Source organism: Heteronotia binoei, chromosome 18 (genome assembly GCF_032191835.1).
Source record: "Heteronotia binoei isolate CCM8104 ecotype False Entrance Well chromosome 18, APGP_CSIRO_Hbin_v1, whole genome shotgun sequence".
NCBI classification, from domain to species: domain Eukaryota; kingdom Metazoa; phylum Chordata; class Lepidosauria; order Squamata; family Gekkonidae; genus Heteronotia; species Heteronotia binoei.
In genome coordinates, this window is record NC_083240.1 from 45,937,733 (window position 1) to 45,962,119 (window position 24,387).

The 24,387-nt window shown below is 48.4% G+C and overlaps 1 protein-coding gene across 1 annotated transcript in view; it reads right to left on the minus strand.

The window, feature by feature from the left end:
* Nucleotides 1-1,857: 1,857 nt before the first annotated feature.
* The window catches only part of HEATR6 (HEAT repeat containing 6), a 33,455-nt gene continuing 10,925 nt past the window's right edge, over nt 1,858-24,387 (minus strand). The window contains exons 7-20 of the mRNA XM_060258985.1: nt 23,983-24,120; nt 22,758-23,032; nt 21,939-22,116; nt 21,030-21,236; nt 20,323-20,422; nt 17,643-17,992; nt 15,066-15,188; nt 12,553-12,639; nt 11,662-11,796; nt 10,512-10,634; nt 8,978-9,102; nt 7,284-7,386; nt 6,351-6,549; nt 1,858-3,137 (exon numbers count right to left, since the gene is read on the minus strand). Of these exons, the coding sequence (XP_060114968.1) occupies nt 2,587-3,137; nt 6,351-6,549; nt 7,284-7,386; nt 8,978-9,102; nt 10,512-10,634; nt 11,662-11,796; nt 12,553-12,639; nt 15,066-15,188; nt 17,643-17,992; nt 20,323-20,422; nt 21,030-21,236; nt 21,939-22,116; nt 22,758-23,032; nt 23,983-24,120 (2,694 nt within the window). The 3' untranslated portion in view covers nt 1,858-2,586. The remainder of the gene's footprint in view (nt 3,138-6,350; nt 6,550-7,283; nt 7,387-8,977; nt 9,103-10,511; nt 10,635-11,661; nt 11,797-12,552; nt 12,640-15,065; nt 15,189-17,642; nt 17,993-20,322; nt 20,423-21,029; nt 21,237-21,938; nt 22,117-22,757; nt 23,033-23,982; nt 24,121-24,387) is intronic.

Below are 24,387 nucleotides of genomic sequence, written 5' to 3' on the forward strand. Positions count from 1 at the left end.
GTGTTGGACTCTGATGCAGTTCTCTTTAGATGCCCCGTCCCTCTTTGGAAATGCTCATTCACCCCACTTTTGCATACACACACTAACAGCTCCCTGACAGACGTGGACAGGCAGGGAATTCAGTCACAAAATGCATCCACATCAAGAAAATACACAAAGAGGACTTCTACAAGGTCACGCCACTGGGCCACAGCTTCATTTTACCTGGGAACAGGACAGGATACTAAGATCAGTGCTAACAAGAATTTCAGGGCTGCCAGTTTCATTCACTGATTCAAGCCTTTTTGAAAAGTGTTCCAATTATCAGCAGCACAAAGGGAGATCTGAGTACCAGCAGCCCAGCCTAACACTGGGATGGTAAACGTACCCTGGCAGCCTCTTGCACCATTTGAAGTCCCGGCCCCTGCATGGAGCATAAAATCTGTACAAGACCAGGCAAAGAGCACAGGACCCCCGTTCTGCAGTCTCTTCAGATCAGCTTTTTTCTAAGCAAAATTAAATTAGGCCTCCTTTCAGAAGACATTAGGAGCTCCTGGAATGACAGCCCACGCAATGTCTCTTTTAAAAACCAAGTCACAATGAACAGCAGTAGTTGTTTTAATTTTGGGGGGAAAACCAGAGCTCAGAAGTGTTTGACATGATATTTCAGGCCAGGTGACTTTTTGGGGGCTCGTGATTTCTTTGGGCTTCGATTTCCAGTCAAGCACGATGCTGGGCAAAGCCAATGCACCTCCCTGTGGACCTTTGCAGCACTTAGACAGCCTCCCTCCCGTTGAAACCAGGCAGTGCAAAGACAGTAGCCCAGAAGAAACGACAAAAGTTCATCTCGATTGTATTCATTAGATTACAAATCCAGTGTCTGAGTAAGGCAGACATTCTACAAAATCTCTGTAAGAACAATGCAGCAAAACATAAAAGGGTAAAGAGGCATTTTCTACACGTGAAAGAGCTGAAGCTTAATTCTTTTGGCTAAGACATCCAGGCCAAGCCAAGGTTTACACCAACCCATGGTCAGTCAACCTGTGGCCTCAGTTTCTGAACCCACCTCAGGCAAATTATGCTTCTATTTTCTATCCCCCGCTATTTGCAGGATCATTCCCATCAGCATTGCGAAGCAGACTCTGGAGATGGCACAAAAACCCTTTCAGTGTGGCTGGTCGGTCTGGAGAGCTTGCCAAACTAGGGCCCATACGAATGACCAACCCATTTCATGCCATGACTTTCATTTTCTGATGCAAACTGCTCTTTTGGTTCAGACATCAATGCAGTTAAGGCCCCCAAACCCGGGGGTTTAGCATCACGTCTGAGCGACAGTTTGTCACACCTCACTTTTTGAGACAATTCTGAAGATGGGACATTTCCCTCCCCATTCACCAGGCATGAAATTTGCTATAATGATGGCCACCACTCAACCATCCAACAGGCCAAGCCACACATGGGGTGTACTAGATGGGCCCGGGCCTGATGGAGGTGAAGGCTGAGCTAGCCTCCAGCTGCCATTTGCAAGGTGACATTTAGGAATGCAAATCAGAAAAAGGGACAAACCAAAGCGAGGCGGAACAGCCAGGTGAGAAAATTCCCCTTTTTGCATACCTCAACAGTCCTAAGATTGGGAAAGAGGGATTTCGAGCAATCATCAAGAAGGTATCCGGGCTGATCTTGTGAAATATTTCTGAGAAGGACTTCATTCCTTGTGCCCCCGAAGGTGGAGCTTCTTCCCTCTAGAGCAGGGGTGTCCAATTCATCTGTTATGAGGGCCAGAAGGACACCTTGTTGGGCTGGGCCATGTGGGTCACAAAATGTAACGCCAAGTAGAAGAGACACAAACTTTATAAAAGACACAAACACACTTAAAGATTTTTTTTAAACCCTTTAAATAAAACATGCTTAAAAGGTTAGCAGTCTTGCAACATTCTGTTTAACAGTTTGAAGGAAGCAAGAGAGAGGGAGAAGGAAGCAGACTTGCTCGGGGCATGATAGGAGCCCTCCAGGGGCCTGATTCGGCCCCCAGGCCATATGTTTGACACCCCTGCTCTAGAGCTTACTTGAAGCCTCATAAACACTGGCGGCCTGTTTTGCCCCAGACTGTCCCCTGGGACTTTGTGGCATGCGATGAAGCATCAATGGGGCAACGGGCATTTTAAATTACTATCCCAAGGAGAAGCCAAACTGGAAGCATTTTCATTAACAAGATCTCCATTTAGGCACATTCCCCTGAAATAATCACCCCAGGGGGACAGTCTTCTTGGGTTTCCCCAGATGTCTCATTAGGAATCGTCATTCTAATTTATACACTTTTAATCACCACCATGTGTAACGTATGAATTGTTCTCACGTGGCTAAATTGATGCTCCTCGTTTTTTAGAAAAATGTTAATTATGGCAAGGACTTGTAAAAAGGACTCTCTAAAAACAGCTGCTAAACCTGGTAGCCTGGAAGTCTGCTCGAGGCATTCTGAAATGTTAACCAGCCCACATAACGATCCTGGGCTTGCCTGTTCTATGGGACCAAGACCGCTCAGACAGAGCCTCCACGCAAGAGGTTTAATGCTGCCAACACACAGGGGGAAATCAAAGACACCTGCCCTCAGGGTTCTGCCAGTCCTGCAGCAGCAACCTGGATTTTCAAGACTTCCTCCAGGCATGCCACGGCTCCCCTTTTTACAGGGCACATCGACTGCTCTTCAAGACCTCGCATGTGCTCAATCGCCTTCTCCATGATCTCATTTCTTTGACAGAAGTTCTCTCCAATCCCCGTTTCCTCGTCTTTGACTCCCGATCTCACATACTGCAGCATGTAGGATCGGAGGACCTCTTGGTGCTCTGCCACCGTTCTCCAGATGGATGGCAGGTCAGCCTCGTCTGCCAGGCTCAGCAAATGAAGCAAAGCGTGGCAGAGCTGCGTCCGGAGGCTGGTGCTGTACTTGAACTCTAGGAAGTCTTCCGTGTCCTCGCTCTTCTGCAAGGCCACGACCAGCGCACTCCAGATCTGAGAGAACTGCTCAGGAGGGCCATAACGCTTCCTTTCAGCTGGGATGGAGAGGGCGGCAGCGGATTTGATGCGGACTTTGAAGTTCTTGCAGGACTTGACCACCAAGGTGAGGGCATCATAGACGTGGGCAGTCCACGGGGCTTCTCCTAGAAATTGCAGTCCAGACATAAGTCACAAGGCATCACTAAGACTAGCCAAGCTTTTACAGCCACCATCACTGAAAATCCCAGGACTTACTTGTAGGCATGCTTAAGAACATCAGAGAAGCTATGCTGGATCAGGCCAATGGCCCATCCAGCCCAACACTCTGTGTCACACAGTGGCCAAAAAACCCAGGTGCCATCAGGAGGTCCATCAGTGGGGCCAGGACACTAGAAGCCCTCCCACTGTGCCCCCCAAGCACCAAGAATACAGAGCATCACTTGCCCTAGACATAAGAACATCAGAGAAGCCATGTTGAATCAGGCCAATGGCCCATCCACTTCAACACTCTGTGTCACACAGTGGCCAAAAAACCCCAGGTGCTTATCAGGAGGTCCACCAGTGGGGCTAGAAGCCCTCCCACTGTGCCCCCCCCCAGCACCAAGAATACACAGCATCTCTGCCCCAAACATAAGAGAAGCCATGTTGGATCAGGCCAATGGCCCATCCAGCCCAACACTCTGTGTCACACAGTGGCTAAAAAACCAGGTGCCATCAGGAGGTCTGTCAGTGGGGCCAGGACGGCTTCCGGTCACGAGGGATGCTGTGAGCAGACGCGTGTAACTCGAGCTCCGAGCGACAGTTGCAACTTCTGGCTATATGAGCAGATAAGAGTGCTTTTTTTTTTTTTTATGTTATTTTATTTTTTTTCTCATCAGTGGAACAGTGCAGCTGCCTTCGGGGAAGCCTGCGAGGTCCTGCTTTATCCTGCCAGTCTTTGCTGCTCTCACGTAGAGTCAAAGAAGGTGGAAGGTTTCTATCTGGCTTCTCTCCCCCTCCTTAATTGCTTAACTGAAGATTTATGTCTCCCAAACCTCAGCAGAAAAGAAAGAAAGATACGCGGGGGAGAAGGGGGGCAGAGGAGAGAGATTCCTTGAGTGGGGACGAGTCTGCGTCGGCAGAGGGGTCGTCAGGAAGACCCCCCATGGAGAAATTAGAGGGAAAGATTGACGCCCTTGCGGGCAATTTGCATCAGCTGTCGACTCGTATGGACAAGCTGCAAGTTTTAGAGTCTCTCCCAACTCAACTGTCTCAACAGTTACAGCAACTGACTTTGCAGTTAGATCAGATGCAAAAGGCTACAAATGAAGCTTTAAATAAAATTCAGCTTTGTGAAGGCAAAATTGTTGCTGTTGAACAATCAGTGGCTCAGCAAGATGCTGTTCTTAAAGAGACAGTGAGAGAGGTCCAGGCATTGAGAGAGAAATTAGACACCTTAGAGGCTGAAACGCGTCGTCTAACTTAAGGCTGGTGGGCTTGACAGACTTGCCGGCTCAATCCCCCTCTGAGCTGATTTCCTTTGTGGCTGGCCTCTTTCGGCAGACACTCCAACTCCCTGAGGATTTTGCTCTAGACATTGCTGAGGTTCTTCGTATGGCCAGACCAGGACAGCAGGGGTTAACTAGAATTACTCTTTTGATTTCCTTTGCCCGTGTTACTACTCGAGACTTTGTTTTGAAACAGTTTCGGGACATTTCAATGAGGGGCGGAATAACTTGGCAAGGGAGTACAGCACGTCTCTCCTTATATCCTGATTACCCTCTATCTTTAATTCAGAGGAGAAGGGCATACAAAACTGCAAAAGACCTAGCTGTCAGTGGGGCCAGGACAATAGACGCCCTCCCACTGTTGCCTCTCCCAAGCACCATGCTTCTGACACTAACTCGTCTCAGTGACAAGGAAAGGGCTTCTATCCCCTGTTCTCAAAAAGGAATCCAAGTGGTGTATTCTGAGGAAAGTACAGAGGCCACAAATAAATGGCAGGATCCAAAGGAAAAGGACAGAAGGGGACAACCAAGATGACGAGGGGACCAGAACACTTTCCTGACGAGACAGGCTGAAATGTCTGTGACTTTTCAGTTTCGAATAGGGATGACTAAAGGGGACTATGACAGAGATTTATAAAATTACGCCTGGCGTGGAAAGGGGTGGAGAATTTTCTCTTCCTCTCCCAAAAAGCTAGAAACATGAAGGCAGCCAATGAAGTTGAAAGGCAGCAGACTCAGGATGGACAAAAGAAGGAAATACTTCTTTAAACAAGTGATTACAATGTGGAATTCACTGCCAGAGAATGTAGTGATGGGCACGGCAATAGGTGGCTTTGAAAGGGGGATTAGACAGATTGGTGGAGGACAGGCCTAATAGCCACTGACTAAAGGGAACCTCCACAGTCAGGGGCTCACTACCTCTGAATACCAGTGCCAGGAGGCAGCATCAGGAGAAGGCCTCGGCCTTTGTGCCCTATTTCTGGATCCCCAGCAAAACTAGTTGGCTGCTGTGAGAGACAGGATGCTGGACTAGAGGAACCCTCACTGGTCTGATCCAGCAGGGCTCTTCCGATGCTTTTAAAGAACTATGCATCTAATCCCACATACCCAAGGTGAAGCTTTGGGCTTCCATCCAAGAGACAGCAGCCTATCTACCCACAGTGAAAGCCAGCTTTCAAAACTAAGGCTCAAAAACACTCTGACATAAGATGGGAGCCTGCGATTCAAAACGGGGGTCAGGCAGCAAACACTGGAGTAACTCTCTGAATTTTGGCCACAACTGGGCTGTATGCAAGCCCTACCCCTCCACACACCCATGCAGAGGCAACCATACTGACAAATGGCCAGCCTTGCTCTGGCTTGCAGCCGCTCTCCAGGAGTCTCAGGCACAGGAAAGGCCTTGACAGAGTCTTTTCCCCTCCCAGGAGACCTTCTGCAGGCAAAATCATGTGCCCTGCCATCCAGCAGTGGACCCTCCATGGGGGCGGGGTAAGTGGGGTTGCATCCCAAAGAAACGGCAAATCTAGGAGTGGCTATTAAGAGGTCGTCCACTAAGCAACAGCTCAACAGATCTTCCTGGTCCAGAGGTAGAGCACTTCTGAACACCAGGTGCAGAGGACAGAGCGCAGGTGGCCGTCCTTTTGCCTTGCCTGTGGCTTGCTGGTGGCGTCTTCTGGACATGGACACTAGAATCCCAGAACCTCCATCTGACCCAGCAAGGCTCTTTCAATATCCTTCTGCCATCATGCCCGGGGCAGCAGGCAGCAGGGAGGTGAGACCTGCACAGACAGGAGGAAGGGCAACGCGGTGCCTCATTTCTATATGCCAGTTTGGGGAAACAGCAGCAGAGTGATCTACGGGGACCAGGAAGAGTGAACTGGTTTTGCTTACCCAGAGGCAAGGCACCATTTTTGAAGACATTGCCAAGGGCGTAGCAAGCGTTCCAGCGTGCTTTCATGGTGGCTTCGCTCCGCACTGTGGAGACCAGGGCCTGGACTGCTTCCTCGATGGGTTCGCTGAACCTGGGATCGGCGATGTGAGCTGGCTGAAGGAAATGCAGGAGGTTCCCGAGGGCGCGGACAGCATTGCTCTTCACCTGGAAAAAGGGAAAGAGGTTTGGAAGCTCTGCAGTTTCTACAAAAGATGCTGCTGTCGTTAGAGCATCTGAGATGTGCAAAACCAAAATCGACAAGAGTGCGTCCATTTGAGGCCAGAGTGAGACTAACAGTCAAGGTTTGCTTTAAAAAAAGGTACTGAACCCCTGACCCTTCCCCACTTCCATGCCAGCCACAGCATCAAGACCTGAGCTCCCAGCTCTGGAAGGCAAATCTCCCCCACTGAAGGCCCAAGGTAGTTCTCAGCACCTGAATGTTCTCATGCCAGCTACATATCACCAGTCCACAGCATCCTCCATAAACAAGAAAGTTAGGGACACTATTCGCAAGCACGGCTTTTAATGAACACAGAATCATAGAATTGGAAGGTACCTCCAGGGTCATCTAGTCCAACCCCCTGCACAATGCAGGAAACTCACAAACACTTCCCCCTAAATTCACAGGATCTTCATTGCTGTCAGATGGCCATCTAGCCTCTGTTTAACAACCTCCAAGGAAGGAGAGCCCACCACCTCCCGAGGAAGCCTCTTCCACTGAGGAATCGCTCTAATGGTCAGGAAGTTCTTCCTAATGTTTAGCTGGAAACTCTTTTGATGCAACTTCAACCCACTGGTTCTGGTCCTGCCTTCTGGGGCCACAGAAAACAATTCCACACCATCCTCTCTAGGACTGCCCTTCAAATACTTGAAGATGGTGATCGTATCACCACACATGCCTTATTTTTGTCCTTAGAGGCCTCAATCGCTGCTCGTAGCATTTTCAACAGGAGGAGGTCCGAGAATTCATCCTGAAAACTTTGTCCCAGAAGCTCCCTGTGACCCAAAACAACAACAAAAGATCAGAATGAGAACCGCTGGAGAGAGCAAGCACCAAATACAGGGTTCCCCAGATTCACAGGCATGCACAGGGACAAGTTTCCACAAGAGCACCAAGTATTACCCCCCTGGGATTCAGGTGGGCATGTCAGAATTCTTTCCCAACATTCAAAACCACCCTATGTATGGGGAAAAGTAGATTGCCAGGGCACAACCTTCTCCCCTTGCCCGCTAGTTTTCTATGCACAAAGAGCATTTTGTCACAGGAGCGGTCACAGGCTTGAGTAGGCTCTGACGCGCTGTTCTGCTGTATATTTTCAAGGACTTAGGTACCTCAGAGTGTTTCTTTAATGAAGTAGCGCAGTGAGGCCATCCGGTGGTTTAAAAACTGGGCTGTGAACATATATTAGATGTCTGGAGAGCCCAGGGGTGAGACATCCTTGCTGGCAGAAGTGGGCCATGCCAGGGAAGATATCGCTTGTGGCACTTCTCACTGGGATCATCTATGCCAAGTAAGAATGGCGCCACTCTTGAGATTGTGGGTCCGTTGCCTGATTTTGGTCCTGGGCAAATGCCAGATTGCACCACCTTACAGAGCGGGCCCAACAAATTTGCTTCAAAGATAGCAATGCTGCCGGGGGTGCCTGAATTCTCAGCAACAACCATGTCTTTCTCACCAGCACAAATCCTCTTTGGGGTGCAGGCTGAGTGATGCCTGAAGTATGTTATGGAAGGCCAGAGCACCGTGATCAGGGTCTGAATAAGCTTATGATTGCAGCTGGACTTTCTCAGGGCCTATGCAGAATGTTGAGGCTTTTAAGTAACAGATTAGTCAGGTAAAGGGACGGAACCGCTGCTCTTTGCAAAGGGCTTGAAAATGTCTTACAGAGCCAAAGTCGTGTGTTGGGCAGAGGATGGGCTGCTGGGACCAGCAAGCTTTTTAAAATGCCCTAAGTTGAGTAGTCACTTTCCCCCCAAGCATTCAGGGCAGCTTAAGAAAAGGCAACACTTCAATTCTAGATTTGGGCTGGCAGGTTGGAGGAACAGGGACCCCAGACCGCTTTTGTCTGCAGGCTTCATGATCCCACCCTCCCCAAAAATTGGTTTTTCAAACGCTAACTTCAGGGTTTACTTAAATGATTTCTCTCCAACGAAGCTGCTTCATACTATGTCAGAACACTGGACTACTCGGATCGGCACTGTCTCTTCGGACTGGCAGTGACCCGCCCGCCCCCCCCCCCCCCCCGCCAGGGTCTCAGGAAGAGGCCTTTCGTGTCACCTGCTGCCTCATTCTTTTAGCTGCAGATGCCGGGGATCGAACCTGGGGCCTTCTCAGACACTCTACCACTGAGTCACCCCTCCACCCTACAAATCTGGAGGAGCCCAGAGAAGAACTTGGGGTCACCTACTCTTTTGCCAGTTCTGTTCAGTGCAGTGTTGACTATTTAGTATCGCCCTTATTAGGCATTACACCTTCTGTTTGGAGTATTGTTAAGGAGGGGGGGGAGAAAAGACTGCTGCTATTTTTGAGAAACTGAATCAGGTTCAAACCCACCAAGCCCCTCCCCTCCCTGAGCTTGGCACCTACATGTTGATGATCAGAGTGTCCGTCAGGTTCCCCAAGGACCACGCGGCTTTGGCCCGGACATTCGGAGAACCGTCAGAGAGTGAGGTCAGGATCACATTGGCTGTGTCAGCGACAAACATCACATCCTAAAGAAAGCAGACGGGTCACTGCCGTTTGGTCGTTTCCAATGTCCCCCTGTCACCAAGACCCCACTTCGCAAGCAATTTGGCAGTGGTGGCCCTGAAGCCTCAGAAGTGACCAGCTCGTCTGTCCCTTGTTCCAGAGTGGCCATCAAAAAAGGGACTCTGACTGTTTTAACCTGAGAGAAAGGACAAGGCAGACAGCCAAGGCAAGCCAAGCAGGAGACGAGGAAAGGTGAAGAGAGAAGCCTACGAAAGAGGCCGTCCAAGGAAATCACAGGGAAGAGGAGGTTGGAACAGATGTGTGGAAAAGGGGAGAAGGCCAGGGAAAGGAGTCAGAGAGGAAGGAAAACTGGGAGAGCACATTTCATAGGGTAGCTCTGTTGGTCTCCTGTAGAAGAGACAGATGCTTGTCAGAGGCAGACCTGAATCCAGCTCTTCTGCAGACCAGCATGGCTACCCTCTCGGAGTGCAGATAGGCAGATGAAAGGCTTTTTGCAGAAGAAGCCTGAAGCTCAGAGCTCTGCGAGAGCTCTGGCTGACCCAAGGCCATTCTAGCAGCTGCAGGTGGAGGAGTGGGGAATCAAACCCGGTTCTCCCAGATAAGAGTCCGCACACTTCACCACTACACCAAGTTTGAAGCTGCTCAGTACTGGAGAGATGCCAGTGGGAAGGGGGCTGTTGGCCTTCTTGTCCTCCTCATGTGCTGGAATCATTTGGCTGGTCACCGCTGGAGACAGAATGCTGAAACTGGAAAAGGCAATAATGCTAGGAAAAGTTGAAGGCGGCAGGGAAAGAGGGAAGGTCCATCATAAGATGCATTGACTCTATAAAGGAAGGCACAGCCTTCAGTTTGCAACACCTGAGATATCAAAAATAGGACATTTTGGAGGTCAGTAACTCATGTCAGAAGTGACTTGATGGCACTTCACACACACAAATCATAAAGAGCAGACGATGGAAATTAAACAGTCCTAAAAGAAAGGTAAAAGGAACCCAGAGAGCGGCAACAGGGAGACCAGTGAATGTTCTACCCAGTCCATCCCTCCTGCCAACTCCCTAGCAGGCCTTGAAAGAGAAATGCAGGGAAGCAGCTGCACCACAGAAGCCTGGCAGTCAACTAACAAAGAGCTGGTGCTCATTTACTCACCCATGGCGAGTAAGAAATGGCCCTACAAACAGGCTAATATGCTTTCCAACAGTTGGCTCCTTCTAGCGTTCCCAAAAAGGTACCAGGCAGGTGGGGTCAAGGTAGTGTGGACTAATGCCCTGCTTGGACGTCTTTGTACATCAAAATACAGTCAAGACAGGCAATGTTGGCTTAGACACTACTAAAAAGGCAGCACTGGCTCTATTCCATCCCCCCCCCCACCGCCCCCCAAAAAAGAAGGCATGACTTGAGATGGAACCCTGACCTGCCGAAGACATGGGAAGACAACGTAGACCCCGAGGGCCCGTGCGGCTGCCGCTTTCACCAGCGGATTCTCACTGTGGTTGAGCCCCAGCAGAACTGTGATGCACAGCATTTGCTTGTCAGTCTGAAATCAGCAAGTGAGACAGAAAGAGAGAGCGAGAGAGAGTGTCCTTCAGATACTGGACAGCCAGTCATGTAATCCCAGCTCAACAGCTCACATTTTTAAGAGGGTCATGGGATCTTAAACATTGACAAAGCAGGCCCTGGGGCAGGCTCAGCCACCACCACTCCAAGGAGGGGAGTGAACGAGGGCATCGGCTCAGCGCCCATCTACATGAGACAAAGAAACAACAATGATGCAGGAAGGTCGAGTGGGAGGACTGCTGCTTTCATATTCCACAGATCTTAAGCTTAACACAAAACACAAAGGGGTTATTAATATTTTGGAATAACCTTTTCTTCCCACTGCACCATTGTTTTCTTTTTGGTCTTACTGGTGTGCCCTTTCAATTTTTTCCTGGTACATCTAACATGAACCTAACTAGTCATCATTTCCAGATCACTGCAATGTGCCTCAAGACACAGGGCAGGGGGGCCGACCACGCAGGGAGAACCGTAGAATAATGCAGGGCTGGGGAAGAGGCCAGGCTGCCAGGAGACTCTTCTCAGCCACCCTCTCGGGATAACCAGACTAGAATTCTGGGATTAGACAGCAAGACTCAAAAGGGGTCCAAACTCTCCAGCAAGAGAGAGACAGAGCAGGTTGGAGCATGAGCCTCTCAGAGGACACCTGGGAGTTCCTTTTGCCCTGAGACAAATCATGCCAAGAATCAGAACACCTGGCTTCCAGAACAGATTTTTTAAAAAAGAAAGCTGGGGTTCTAAAGACTAAATGTCTTCTTTGCCAGAGGGAATGCCAACAGGTCCTATGTGCATAAGGGACTGCTGCTGCTTCTAGCATCTCTGGCTTCAAACACACCGGTGTCTTTTCCCCTTGGCTGCATAGTGCACAAGATGTGACCTGTGCTTTACAATCTTCACAGGCATCTTTGATGATCTCCCCTGCCCAAAGCAGTGAAGACTTGACTTGGGGCTAGCCTTACTTTTTATTCTCAAAGGAATTCTTACACACAACTTCACGATGTGCTTACCGGTAAATTGCTGAAAGCTTCTGGTAAAATAGAAGAGAGCGCGTTACAAGTGCTGGTCTGAAGCATGGGGTGCTGGGAGTTCTGCAAGGCTCCAGGCAAGGGGCCGTTCAGCATCCTAGTCCAGAAGGTGACAACCTGTGGGGAGGACGAGAGCCCTGAGACAAGAAGGCTCCTTCCCCTGGCACAGGAGGGCCCAACACTGCTGCACCTGCGGGCACATTCGGAACCCTGGCATGGCCTGGCGGGAGAAGCAGCAACAAAATGGCTGCCACAGGAGGTGGCGCCAGCCACAACAATGACTGCCGCAGCTTAACTTCAATGACACAAGGAAGATCCTTTTGCTGTGGTGGCATCTGCTGACAAAACAATGTTTTTTTAAAAATCTACACAGCCAATCAAATCACCAATACTCGATCAGAAGCCTTGCTGGGCAAAAGCCCTAGACTTGGCCCCATTCACTTTCAGTTTGGTGTAGTGGTGGTGTGTGGACTCTTATCTGGGAGAACCGGGTTTGATTCCCCTCTCCTCCACTTGCAGCTGCTGGAATGGCCTTGGATTAGCCTTAACTATCTCAGAGTTGTCCTTGAAAGGGCAGCTGCTGTGAGAGCTCTCTCAGCCCCACCCACCTCACAGGGTGTCTGTTGTGGGGGGAGAAGATGTAGGAGATTGTGAGCCACTCTGAGTCTCTGATTCAGAAAGAAGGGCAGGGTATAAATCTGCAGTCGTCTTCTAAAAACGTTTTCGTGGGCACCAGGAAAAGTGTTGGTGGGTGCCACACTGGGGACTCCTGCTACAGCAAAGTGCTGCATGGTTATTTTGAAAGATCAGGATTCCATTCAAACTTAACTCCAATGGAAAGAGCTGGCAGAATGAGAGCAACCGCATACCTACCAGGTCAACTGGCACCCGCTGATCTGGAGCAATGGATAAATCTGGCTTGTGCTGCTCTATTACCCCCATGCCAAGCTCATCCAGGAGCTGCCAAAAACAAGAAGAAGCAAAATGCCGCCTGAAGGTGACCCTCCCGTAAGTATTTCTCAGTGGCACATAACAGCAAAGTCACAAAACTAACTTCTCATTTGGTGTTATGCTACTGCAGAATACTGTGGTACAATTTTGAAAAACTTACAAAAGCTTTCCAGTTAAGGAAAGAAAAGGTCCTCTGCGCAAGCACCTTTTCGACTCTGGGGTGATGTTGCTTTCACAATTTTTTCATGGCAGACTTTTTTTTACAGTGTGGTTTGCCATTGCCTTCCCCAGTCATCTACACTTTCCCAATGTAGCAAGCTGGGGATTCATTTTACCAACCTCGGAAGGATGGAAGGCTGAGTCAACCTCGAGCCGGCTACCTGAAAAAAACCAGCTTCTGTCGGGAATCGAACTCAGGTAGTGAGCAGAGCTTAGGACTGCAGTACTGCAGCTTTAACACTCTGCACCACGGGGCTCTTGCAAAGGAAAGATCCCCTGTGCAAGCACCAGTCGCTTCCGACTGGGGTGACGTTGCTTTCACAACATTTTCACAGCAGACTTTTTACAGGATGGTTTGCCCTTGCCTTCCCCAGTCATCTACAGTTACTTTCCCCCCAGCAAGCTGGGTTCTCATTTGACCGACCTCGGAAGGATGGAAGGCTGAGTTAGCCTCGAGCCGGCTACCTGAAAACCCAGCTTCCACCAGGGATCGAACTCAGGTCATGAGCAGAGGTTAGGACTGCTGTACTGCAGCATTCATTTAAAGGCTCCTTCTGTGACCGATGGGGCTGGCTGCCCTCAGAATCAAGCCCTGGGTGCCAGACAGAAGTGACTCCCTCCAAGCTGGCGAAGACCCTGGCTGGATTAGCTAACAAACTTCAGGGTTTCAAGATTGGGGAAAAAGCTTCAGAAAGTTATCATTGAAGCATTTAGAAATTGGAGGAACCACCCATCGGGGGGGGGGGTGTTTCTCTCTGGAGAAAGTGAAGAATCTTGTTCCTCTGTGCCTTGGAAGACTTAAAAGGGTACAGGAGGAGGGAAAGAAAAGGATTGGGAACATCATCTAACTGAACTAGAGTGAAGAGGGGACAGATCTCCCGTAACAAAATCCTAGCAGTTTGTGCCTCTCCCCCTTCCCCAGAAATGGTGCTGCTGAGGACCAACAACTCATCAGAGGCAGAAGCAAAGACAGCCAAGCACACTGTTATCCTCCCCATGACAGAACAGCAAGCACAGCTCCACAAGATTAAAAAAGGAGGACGGCCTGCCAACTAAGCATGCTGCCCTGTTACGGCATTCGTCCAGAGCCCCACACAGCACAGCAGGCACTCTCCCTGTGGAAGCCCTCCAGGGGCCTCCTTTGGGAAGTTTCTGTCCTGTCTTAGTCATCTGCATCTCCTGATGCTTACGTTGGCTGCTTAGGTCGTGAGGGTTTCAGGCAATGGGTTTCAATGGCTGGTGTTTTAATCGCAGGCCCTGGGAGCAGTTTTACTGCTGCTGGATTCATTTCAATAAATTATTTTAGTAGTTCATACTACACTTTAGGGTCTATTTTTCTTATGCTTATTTTTTTCCTCTGACATTAGTTGGCCCAAGTACATTTGAGAGGCAGAACATAAATCCCCTAAAAACAAACAATTTGGATGATTCTGTAGGAAAAGATGAGAGTCATGATTATTTCGTTTGGGGGAAAAGGTTGCATTTGTTTCTTAAAACAGACTCTGCACACAAAGACCTAAAGAGGAAGCCCAAAAGAACATTCATGCCAAATGCGCCAAGATACTTCCAAAGGAGTTACATAACCTTTATGAAAGGACACAAGTGCATGTGAAACCAGCCTCTGAGGCTGTCACTGAAAACACTCACATCCACTCTCTCTCGGACCAATAGCTCATCAGAGACAGAAGCAAAGAAAGCAAGCAAGTCGTTATCATCCCCCCTATGACAGAACAGCGAGTGAGCAAAAGAGATGTCTTTATATCTTTCCTGCACTAAGCAGCCACAGAGTTCTCTGTGTGTGCGTGTGTAAGGGGGGGGGAGGGAGAGGGGGAAGGGTGGGGGGGGGGAGAGAGAGATGTCTTTGTATCTCTCCTGCACTAAGCAGCCACAGAGTTCTGTGTGTGCGTGCGCATGTGTGAGAGAGAGAGGAGGGGGAAGGAGAAGGAGGGGGGGAGAGAGAATGATGCACACTGAGCTCCTTCTCCAGTAGCCCACCCACCCCCTTGCCTAGATCAAGCAGCCTGTGTACTTGTGTGGGAGTGTGGCTGACTTCCTTCCACAGCCATGTGAAAGTTACCCCAACAAACAGCTCGCTATAAAGAAGACCTAGTGCCAGAAGCAATCAACACCCCCCCTTCTGTAAGAGGATCTGGCTTCCCTCTGGATATGAGCACAGAGGCAGGGTGGAGGGGAGACCCCACCCCTGTGGCTCTTACTTTTGCCCCGTGCAGTTGGACAGATGAATCCGTTTCCTCCATGCATCTGCAAGCAACTTCACCAAGCTCTAGCAAATAACTCTGGGAAATGGAGAAATAGCCTTTGACAAGGACAGCCAAGACCTGGTGAAGAAATTGGAAAGAACACAAAGAAGGAGTATGAATGAATCACTGCCATCAAAGACCACCTCAAAAATAAAGAGTACCAGAAACAATTACATTTAAAAAGTTACACAGCTATTCAAAATTGCAAATATACATCAAATTAAGATGCAACTATGACAGACACTGGCAGCTGCACAAAATCTGGCCGTCCAGAGGCAATATGGCCCCTCGCCTGGCTGCTTCCAGGGAGCTACTTCAGAGCGGTAGCTAAGTCTGTTGGAGCACGAGAACAAAAGGGACACATGGCCCCTTCAAGACTAACCCAAGTGTTGTGGCAGAAGCTTTTGCAGTCCTCAGGCTCCTGATGCATCACTACCATGCCATCCCCCCTGCAATCTCACAAGTCATGAAATTAAATGTTCTCCCTCATTTCTGTAATGACATCAACAGCCTGCAGCAAGAGGCTTGCAACGGCTGGGTTCACTTGGACCCAAGAGAAAGAGGACATGGGTAGCCACACTTCACTCATCCGCTTTGCCTAAGGAGTGGGTCTGGACTGGGTGTTTCACTGACCTCCCCCCCCCCCCCATCAAGCTACCTTTACCTCCTTTTCCATAGCCACCACTCAGACCTTTATGCTAGCCTACATTTCGGAGGATGCATCAAGCAACTGGTTAATGCTTATGATACCATCTCAGTTTCAGTACAAATCACTTCCTAAGATATTGCATGTCAACATGGTAACAGCCTGGAGAAAAAGCATCCTGCCATTTTAGCACAGGCTTCGTGTTAAAGAGAGCCAGTTTGGTGCAGTGGTTAAGCGCACGGACTCTTATCTGGGAGAACCAGGTTTGATTCCCCACTCCACCACTTGCAGCTGCTGCAATGGCCTAGGGTCAGCCATATCTATCACAGGAGTTGTCCTTGAAAGGGCAGCTTCTGTCAGAGATCTCTCAGCCCCACCTATCTCACAGGATGTCTATTGTGGGGGGAGGAAGGGAAGGAGATTGTAAGCTGCTCTGAGACTCTAAGTGAAGGGCAGGGTATAATTACAATGTCTTCCTTGCAGCTGCTGGAATTGCCTTGGGTGAGTCATAGCTCTTGTAGGAGTTGTCCTTGAAAGGGCATCTGCTGTGAGAGCCCTCTGAGCCCCACCCACCTCACAGGGTGTCTGTTGTGGGGGGAGAAGGTGTAGGAGATTGTAAGCCGCTCTGATTCAGAGAGAAGGGCAGGGTATAAATCTGCAGTCATCTTCTTCTTAATGCATGGAAATGAAAAGGAGGAGCTTGTTATTAACATCCCACGGAGCCTTTATTCAAGGGACAGGGCACTCCTCCTCCGGGCGACTGGCTACTGTATCACACAGGTCTGTATCAGGTGTGGTTTACCTAAGTAACCTTGAGGGGGGGTCCCAGCACCATGACCCTTCACACACGTGCAAGAAATCATGCCCACGGGTGTCTTCCACAGAGCAGAGTATACAGGTCTTATCACTCTTTACCCTTCTAACAATCAGGCCTGGAGAAAAATGCCCTGCCTCTTCAATGAAAGTCTTTCCTGGCCCAGAGGTAAGTAACATCACCTGATGAATCACATCACATTGAGCCTCTATTTCTCCTCCCGGCTGTCGGCAACTCTACTCACAGACGGAAGAGGTGAACGAGATTCTGCAAACCAGTTTCTTTGAAATGAAATGATGAAGAAAAAACAGAGGACTCAAACACGCTGCTGCCTGTTTTCGCCACAGAAAGACGTGGGTTGATTCCAAAGTTAACTTCTCTGCCCTGCTTCAAAGCCAGACCTCCACTATGACCAGGTCTGGACTGTTAACTGTAACCTTTCCTGGTCTGCCCAGCCCAGTCTTGAAACAGAAAGAGAGAGGGACCCATTTCCCACTCCCCTTACGCCGCTCTCACATTCGTCTTCTCAGCGCGGCTTCCTTCCAATTTCACACTATCTGCCCCGGGGCTGCAGCAAGCATTGGCATTTTTGCGCAGCAAACCAACGGGTTTTTAGCGGTTTCTGTTTGCTGTGTGAAAATGCTGAAGCTTGCTGCAGCCGCGGGGCAGATAGTGGGAAATTGGAAGGAAGCCGTGCTGAGAAGACGAACATGAGAGCAGTGGGAGGTGAGTGCGAAATCGGTCAGGGTTTTCTAAAAAAACAAAACCAAACCCACCAAACTACCTTCCCAGGCTTCATTATTCCTCGACTGTCCAACAACGAAGCCTGGCTTCTCTTCCTCTGCAGGATTTTAAAGGACAGGGGGAAGGGAGGTCTTTCCTAACCAGCTGCAGGGAGGCCGAGTCATCCAACCCATCCTATGCCAGTTCACTTCCAGACCTTGTATTAGAGTTTCAACTAAGGGAACTTAGTATTCCTTCCTAGATATGCATACTAGGACCACCTAATTGGAAACTGCAATCAAGGCACTGTGCCCCAATCCACTCCTCCAGAACCAGCCCAGGCACACACCTGCAGGGCCTCCAGGCGAACGGGAGAGGGTTCCTGGATGCTGCTGCCACTTGACATACCGCCAGCATCGCTATCCGAGCAGCTGTCTTCCCTGGGCAGCACAACGAGAGAGATGCAGAGCCGGACGAGCCAGCAGGGCTCCGCAAGTGTGTTCTCCGTGCGCGGGGGTCGCTCCCCCGAGGCTTTTCTCTGCCATTCGGGCCCTCCGGAAGAGCGGGGTGTAGCGGATCCGCTGTCACCAAGCCCTGAAGAGGTAGACTGGTGTAGAAGCAGCTGCACCTCTGGCAAAGGAGCTTGAGCTGAAACAATGGCGCCCAGCAGTGTGAGGCTGGACACTCGAACGTTAACATCTGGAAGGAAGAATAAAGGGCTCTCAATGCAGCTACAGACAGCCTGCGCCCCAGATGAGCCTATTTTAGGAAAACCTCCATGGCAATACACAAAGGAAGGTGGTGATGGCAGCGAGGCTATTGGCAGAAGACCTGGCAGGAGGTGGGGGGGGGGGAGGGGGCAGGCGGAAGGGTCTCTGGCAAGACATTAGCTGAGCTGCTGCAGAGAAACCGGAAGGTCCTCGGGGGAGACAGCTAAGAAACTGCAAGGGGCAATGCAGGACTGCAAGATGGCTCAGTCAAGAGAACTGAGAGGATGCCCAAATGACACTAAAATGGGGATCAAGGGGAGAAGCTGCCTGATACAGCCCATAGATTCACCTACCTCATTACAGCCTGGCTACCTGTGGTTTTCTGGGGTCTCAGGAAAAGAAAGGTTTCCCTCAAAACTTGCTACACAAGATCCTTTAACTCAGGGCTGTCAAACTCTGCAGGCCGCACCCAGGGCCTCAATCAGGCCTGCGGCAATTTTCTCCCCATTTGAAGCACCTCTGCTTATTATGAGCTTTTCCTATGAAAGGGACTGTTTTGGATATTTTCAGAAAATGCCACATTTAGCCCTCTGAGAAAGGGATTCTATAAACAGAAGAGCCAGGTTGTAATGGGGCTCACTGCTTACATGCCCTCCAGCCACTAGACCAGGGGTGTTGAACTTCATTTGTTATGAGGGCCGAATCTGATATTAAGGAGTCCTTGTTGGGCTGGGCCATATTGGGCCAGGCCATGTCAGACCGGGCCGTGTGTGTACCTATTTAAAGATTAGGCAGCAGAGATATAAACTTTATAAAGGACACAGACAAACAAAGTTTTTTTTAAAAAAAAACTTAAAATAAAACATGCTTAAAGCATTAGTACTCATGGGTCTTAAAGGTGCTTTCTTTGTATTTCTCCCATGGGATCCAGGGCAAAGGAAGCTGTAGCTCTTTCCTTCCTTCTCCAGGGAATGAGGAGAAGGAGCCTCAGCCAACAAAAGGAAGAGGGGTTTGGCTCAGAAGCTCTGCAAGCCTTGCAAAACAAGTTGCAGAAGGAAGCGATTGAGAGAGCCTGGCAAAGCAAGCTATCCCTCCTCCCCTTCCTTCCCAAGGGAGGAGCCACAGCTAATGGAGAAAACAAGAGGTTTTGCTCTGTAGCTCCTGTGTGATTGAGCAAGCCTTGCAAAGCAAGCTGTTATGCAGAAGGAAGTTAGAGAGTAGAAGGAAACATTTGACAGTCAGCTGCTCAGTGGCCTGGTAGGAGCCCTCCAGGTGCCTAATTTGACCCCTGGGCTCAATGTTTGACACCCCTGCACTAGACAGTGCAATCCAGACTAAAAGTAGTCCCCCAGTCTGTGAATATAAAGACTACCACATGTTTCTGTTGGTCTCAGACTTATACAGGACTTGCCTGTTCCGGATTAGCGCTAGCTTTGGTTCTGTTGAACTGCTGGTTGTTTATATGCTGGAGTCACTTGATTTTCTTCCTTCCTTGCAGGTGCCTCAGGCAAGGCCTAATTTACATCCTTCAGCTGATAATCCTAAACACTGTACTGCCTCCTGGTCTCCATTTTAAGACAGGAAGTTAGACTTTGGGCTTTGTCAACAAGTCCTGAAACATCCATTCCCCCTCCACACACACCTTTTTTGGGAGGGGGGATTTAAACATCCTGCCTGGTGAAGAGTACTGGGAACACACGTACACGTGCATCTAAGAACCCTTATTTCCCAGGTGTATGTATGGGGGTACATGACAGCTACATGCTATAGGTTGGCTGCGGGAAATGTCCATGTAATGTCAGTGTTTTCCTCAGCCACTGCAATGTGTTGAGTTGCCTGGGGGACCCTTGGAGTGGGTATCTGAAAGATACCAAGTTTATTAAACTGAAGTACATAAAAACATTAATTGCAAAACTGAGCCAGTTAATTGCAAAACTAATTAACTAAGTTAATTGCCAGTTAATTGCAAAACATTAATTACAAAACTGAGAGCCAGTTTGGTGTAGTGGTTAAGTGTGCGGACTCTTATCTGGGAGAACCGGGTTTGATTCCCCACTCCTCCACTTGCACCTGCTAGCATGGCCTTGGGTCAGTCATAGCTCTGGCAGAGGTTGTCCTTGAAAGGGCAGCTGCTGTGAGAGACCTCTCCAGCCCCGCCCACCTCACAGGGTGTCTGTTGTGGGAGAGGAAGGGAAAGGAGATTGTGAGCCGCTCTGAGACTCTTCGGAGTGGAGGGCGGGATATAAATCCAATGTCATCGTCTTCATCATCTTCTTCTGTTGCAAACACACACACAGAAATCAAGTTCTGTCAACATACCTTTATGTCTAATGTATGGCTTGATCTGGTTCCACACTCTGGTCAGCAGCCCAGGCTTCAAGCGGCTGTACGGCGCGTTTGATATCAGATTGGCCAGGCACTATCAGCGGACAGGAAACATTAAAGGTCACGTTTTAAATTTCAAGGTTTTTATTTCTTACCGCCTTGGGAGGTGCATGGCAGAGTGGAGCTGACCACACTAATATTTTCTGACCCAGCAGAGGCTCAAGCTGAACATCCAGATTTTGGGGAATCATCTACAGAAGGACTCTCCCAGGCAGACGTGATGTCTGATTACTTCTTTATTGCTTTCAGTAGGTTTATCTTACACTGAGAAACAGAGATTTACCAATTCCACTGATCTTGCAACACTGCAGGTCAGTTCAGAGATGCAGCAGTTCCCATGTGAACACCTCAAGGGTACACAAGGCTGCTGCTGGATTTGAAACAAAGCCAGCTTCATTGAGGAAGTCCTAGCATTCACCTATGTAGACACATCAGTTCACAAAAACAGAGGCCTTCATCCTCCTGAAGCACTCACACAAGCGTCTGCTGTACACATGAATCAACTCCTGGTTTGCATTTTTAAAAAGAAATGTGAGATTGTACAGTCCCTATCCGATAGAATTCTCGTGTCCTGTATGCTATGCTGGCTCACTTGAAGGTAACCTACAAAATGGACTCATTTCTCCAATCAATCAATTTACCTTGATTATCTGGGTGAGGGTCTGGGAAGAGGATTCAGCCACCAGGGCTAGCAGCAGGCAGCGATGCAGCTCTCGGATGCTGGAAGCAACAGTAACTGAGAAGGGAGTGAAAGCCCTCCTGTGGTCAATGGCATCTTCAGCAACAGAGAGGAACTGCTTGGAGCCTTCCAAGATTGCCGAAAGGACTTGAAGAGCACAGGCACGAGTCTGAAATAAGGAAGAGACGTTCTTGACCCCTGCCAGTGTTATTTACTTAAAGAAAACAAATATTAAAGGTACCCTTAACTGTAAAAAAAAACCCCCAAAAGTTATATTCTTATTTTAAAAAACTTAATCATTATCAAAGATTGTCCAATGTCCTTTTATTTTCCACTCTTTTCCTATATATCTTCTGAACTTCTTCCACTCCAACTTAAAAAGTTCCAAATCATAGTCTCTTAATTTTCTTGTTAGTTTGTCCATTTCACTCCATGACATAACTTTTGTAATCCAATCCCATTTCTCTGGTATTTTTTCTTGCTTCCACAGCTGTGCATACAATGTCCTAGCAGCTGAGAGCAAGTACCATATTAAAGTTCTGTCTTCTTTTGGAAATTTTTCCATTTGTAATCCCAGCAGAAAGGTCTCTGCCACTTTGTTGAATTCATATCCCAAAATCTTAGAAATCTCTTGCTGAATCATTTGCCAAAACATTTTAGCCCTTTCACAAGTCCACCACATATGGTAGAAAGAACCTTCATGCTTTTTACATTTCCAATAAGGAAGAGGCGTTCTGACTAAAGACAAAAACATGACTGGCAGAGGGTGTCAGGGTGCACCGGGGGCAGAAAGAGGTCACAGAAAGGAGAGCTTTGAGGAACCAAAAGTGAAATAAGAAGAGCTCTTGCTCCTGCCAGAAAATGCACTTACCTTTGGAGAAGGGTCTTTTAAAGCAATAGTCATCAATGATAGTGATTGTGGGCTTCCTATGCCAGGTGTGTCAGGTACAAATGCAGGCCAATAACCATAGAGGACTTTCTTCTCTATTGACTTCACAGTGGAAAGGAAGCAGCTTAAAGCCCCTTGGCGAACTGTTGCTTGGAAAGACCTGGCATCAAAGAGAAAAACAGAATGCACTATTAAATAGGACCTCAAAAATACCCCGAAACAACACAACACAAATCTGACTGATCTACAAATGTGTTAGCAGTCATTTCTCTCTTCCTCACAAACACACAGGTATCAAGAACACGTTACAAGGTGCAGAGAATAAGCAGAGTCAAGGCAGAGGCAGTCTGGTGTAGTGGTTAAGTGTGTGAACTTTCATCGAGGAGAACTGGGTTTGATTCCCTACTCCTCCACTTGCAGCTGCTGGAATGGCCGTGGGTCAGTCATAGTTCTTGTAGGAGTTGTCCTTGAAAGGGCAGCTGCTATGAGAGTTCTCTCAGCCCACCCACCTCACAGGGTGTCTGTTGTGGGGGGGGGGGGAGATATAGGAGATTGTAAGCCACTCTGAATCTCTGATTCAGAGAGAAGGGTGGGGTATAAATCTGCAGTCTTCTTCTTCTTCTAAAGTGTGTATCTATTAACACTGCAATCTGTATTGTTCTGGTATATTCTTTGTGAAAATGTCAGTAAACATTAAATCTGCCCATGCACAGAACTGGTGTTGGACGCTAAGCAAACGACAGAATCTAATGGCATTAACCTAAGTGCTGAACAGGCCTTCACCTATTTGCAGTCACAAACCTGGTTTTGCTCTGCATCCCACATTCAGCATCCGAATACTCTGAGTCACTGCTGCTGATTCTTTTCCAGCCCAGAGTGTGCAAAGAAAGATGGTCCTTCATGGGCACTGCCCGTGACTCATCCAGAGGGAGTCTCCACACATCTGGACCGGGATTTTCCTGTGAATCTCCAGATAACTTGGGTTTCTCACTTCTTCCACTGCAGTCTTCGTCTTCTTTCAGGTCTCCCTCCTGCTTCCCCTTCTTTTGCTTTGTCTTGGATTTTTTCCTTCTGTTCTGCTGGATGGAGTAAAAATGAACAAATGAAATCTCTTACAGAAAGAGGCAATGCAGCATAAGAATTAGACACACGTCTACCAGATTGCTTGACGAAAAGGACTGAATACAGTACATTCCTTGGACAATTTAAAGCTGGGTATACCCAATTTACCCAAAGCTTCTGGATACATTTTAAGGTGCTCTTCCTGACTTATGAAGCTCTAAATAACATAAAGGAAGCCTCTCGTTAATGATGCTATTTATATAGAAGGTTTGCTCATAATTCCATATATTCATTTCAGTCAGTTCCAAAGCACCTTCCTGAAGTACTCAGCACACATTTGCTCCATTACTCTGACCCTGGATGAGAAGCTGATGATAGCTGGAAGTCAATTAGTTATATTTTTGAGATGGGCAAATCCAAAGCATTTTCTCTGATTAAAATATGTGTCGTAGAAATCAATTATAGCGGCCTGATCTCGAGAGCCTGCAGAGGTTGCTTCACCTGTCTTTTGGTCTTTCTTCCCCAAGAGCTTTACCACCCCCACCCCCCACATCTTACCATTCCATGTTACTGTAGAACTTTTTTCTTTTTTAAACAATAGAGACGTTTATTAAAAGTGCTTTTTAAAAGCACTGTAGAACTTTTTTGTTTGCAAGATTATTATTCCTATATTAGTTTTACAGAGGAGATTTTTGAATAGACCCTATTCTGACAGAATCTGTCCTTAATAGGATAGATGGATCCTTCTATGCCCTGCTTGAATGCAGATTTAAGGGACCACTATATTACGCCTTTTCCAGGGGGTCTGAAAACCCTGGCTCTTTTGCTCAGTGGAAAGGATCCTAAGTTTACTTTAGCAACTGCAAAACTCCCTTGCATCAACAAAATCAGAAATATCTTCTGCTGCTCAAGATCTGTGAAGCAATGAGCTTCTAGGGAAAGGAAGACAATACAGAGTATTTACCACGGGCGGCTTCAAGTTGCACACATCAGACGTCTCCTGTTCAACTGATGACCTGTTGTCATACTGAGGAAGCAGCGTTGGGTACAAGATAGCTGGCATGTCTATGTTGATTCCTGGAAGCCCATGGAACATGCACTTCTAAATTAGCAACACAAAACTGTTATAATGCAGTGTATGTGCTTACGGGACAGAGTGCGAGATTCAGCTGGCCCCTTTTACTGCAAAACGGCACAATCATGTGTTCCACACACGCATACCCCTCCATCACCCCCAAACTGACACCAGCGGGGCCAGAATAAGCAGAGAGAACTCATAAATATGTGAAACTATAAATATGTGAACCTGAGTGAAAACTGTGTGATGCAGTGGTTAGAGTACTGGACAAGGATTGGGGAGACCTGGGTT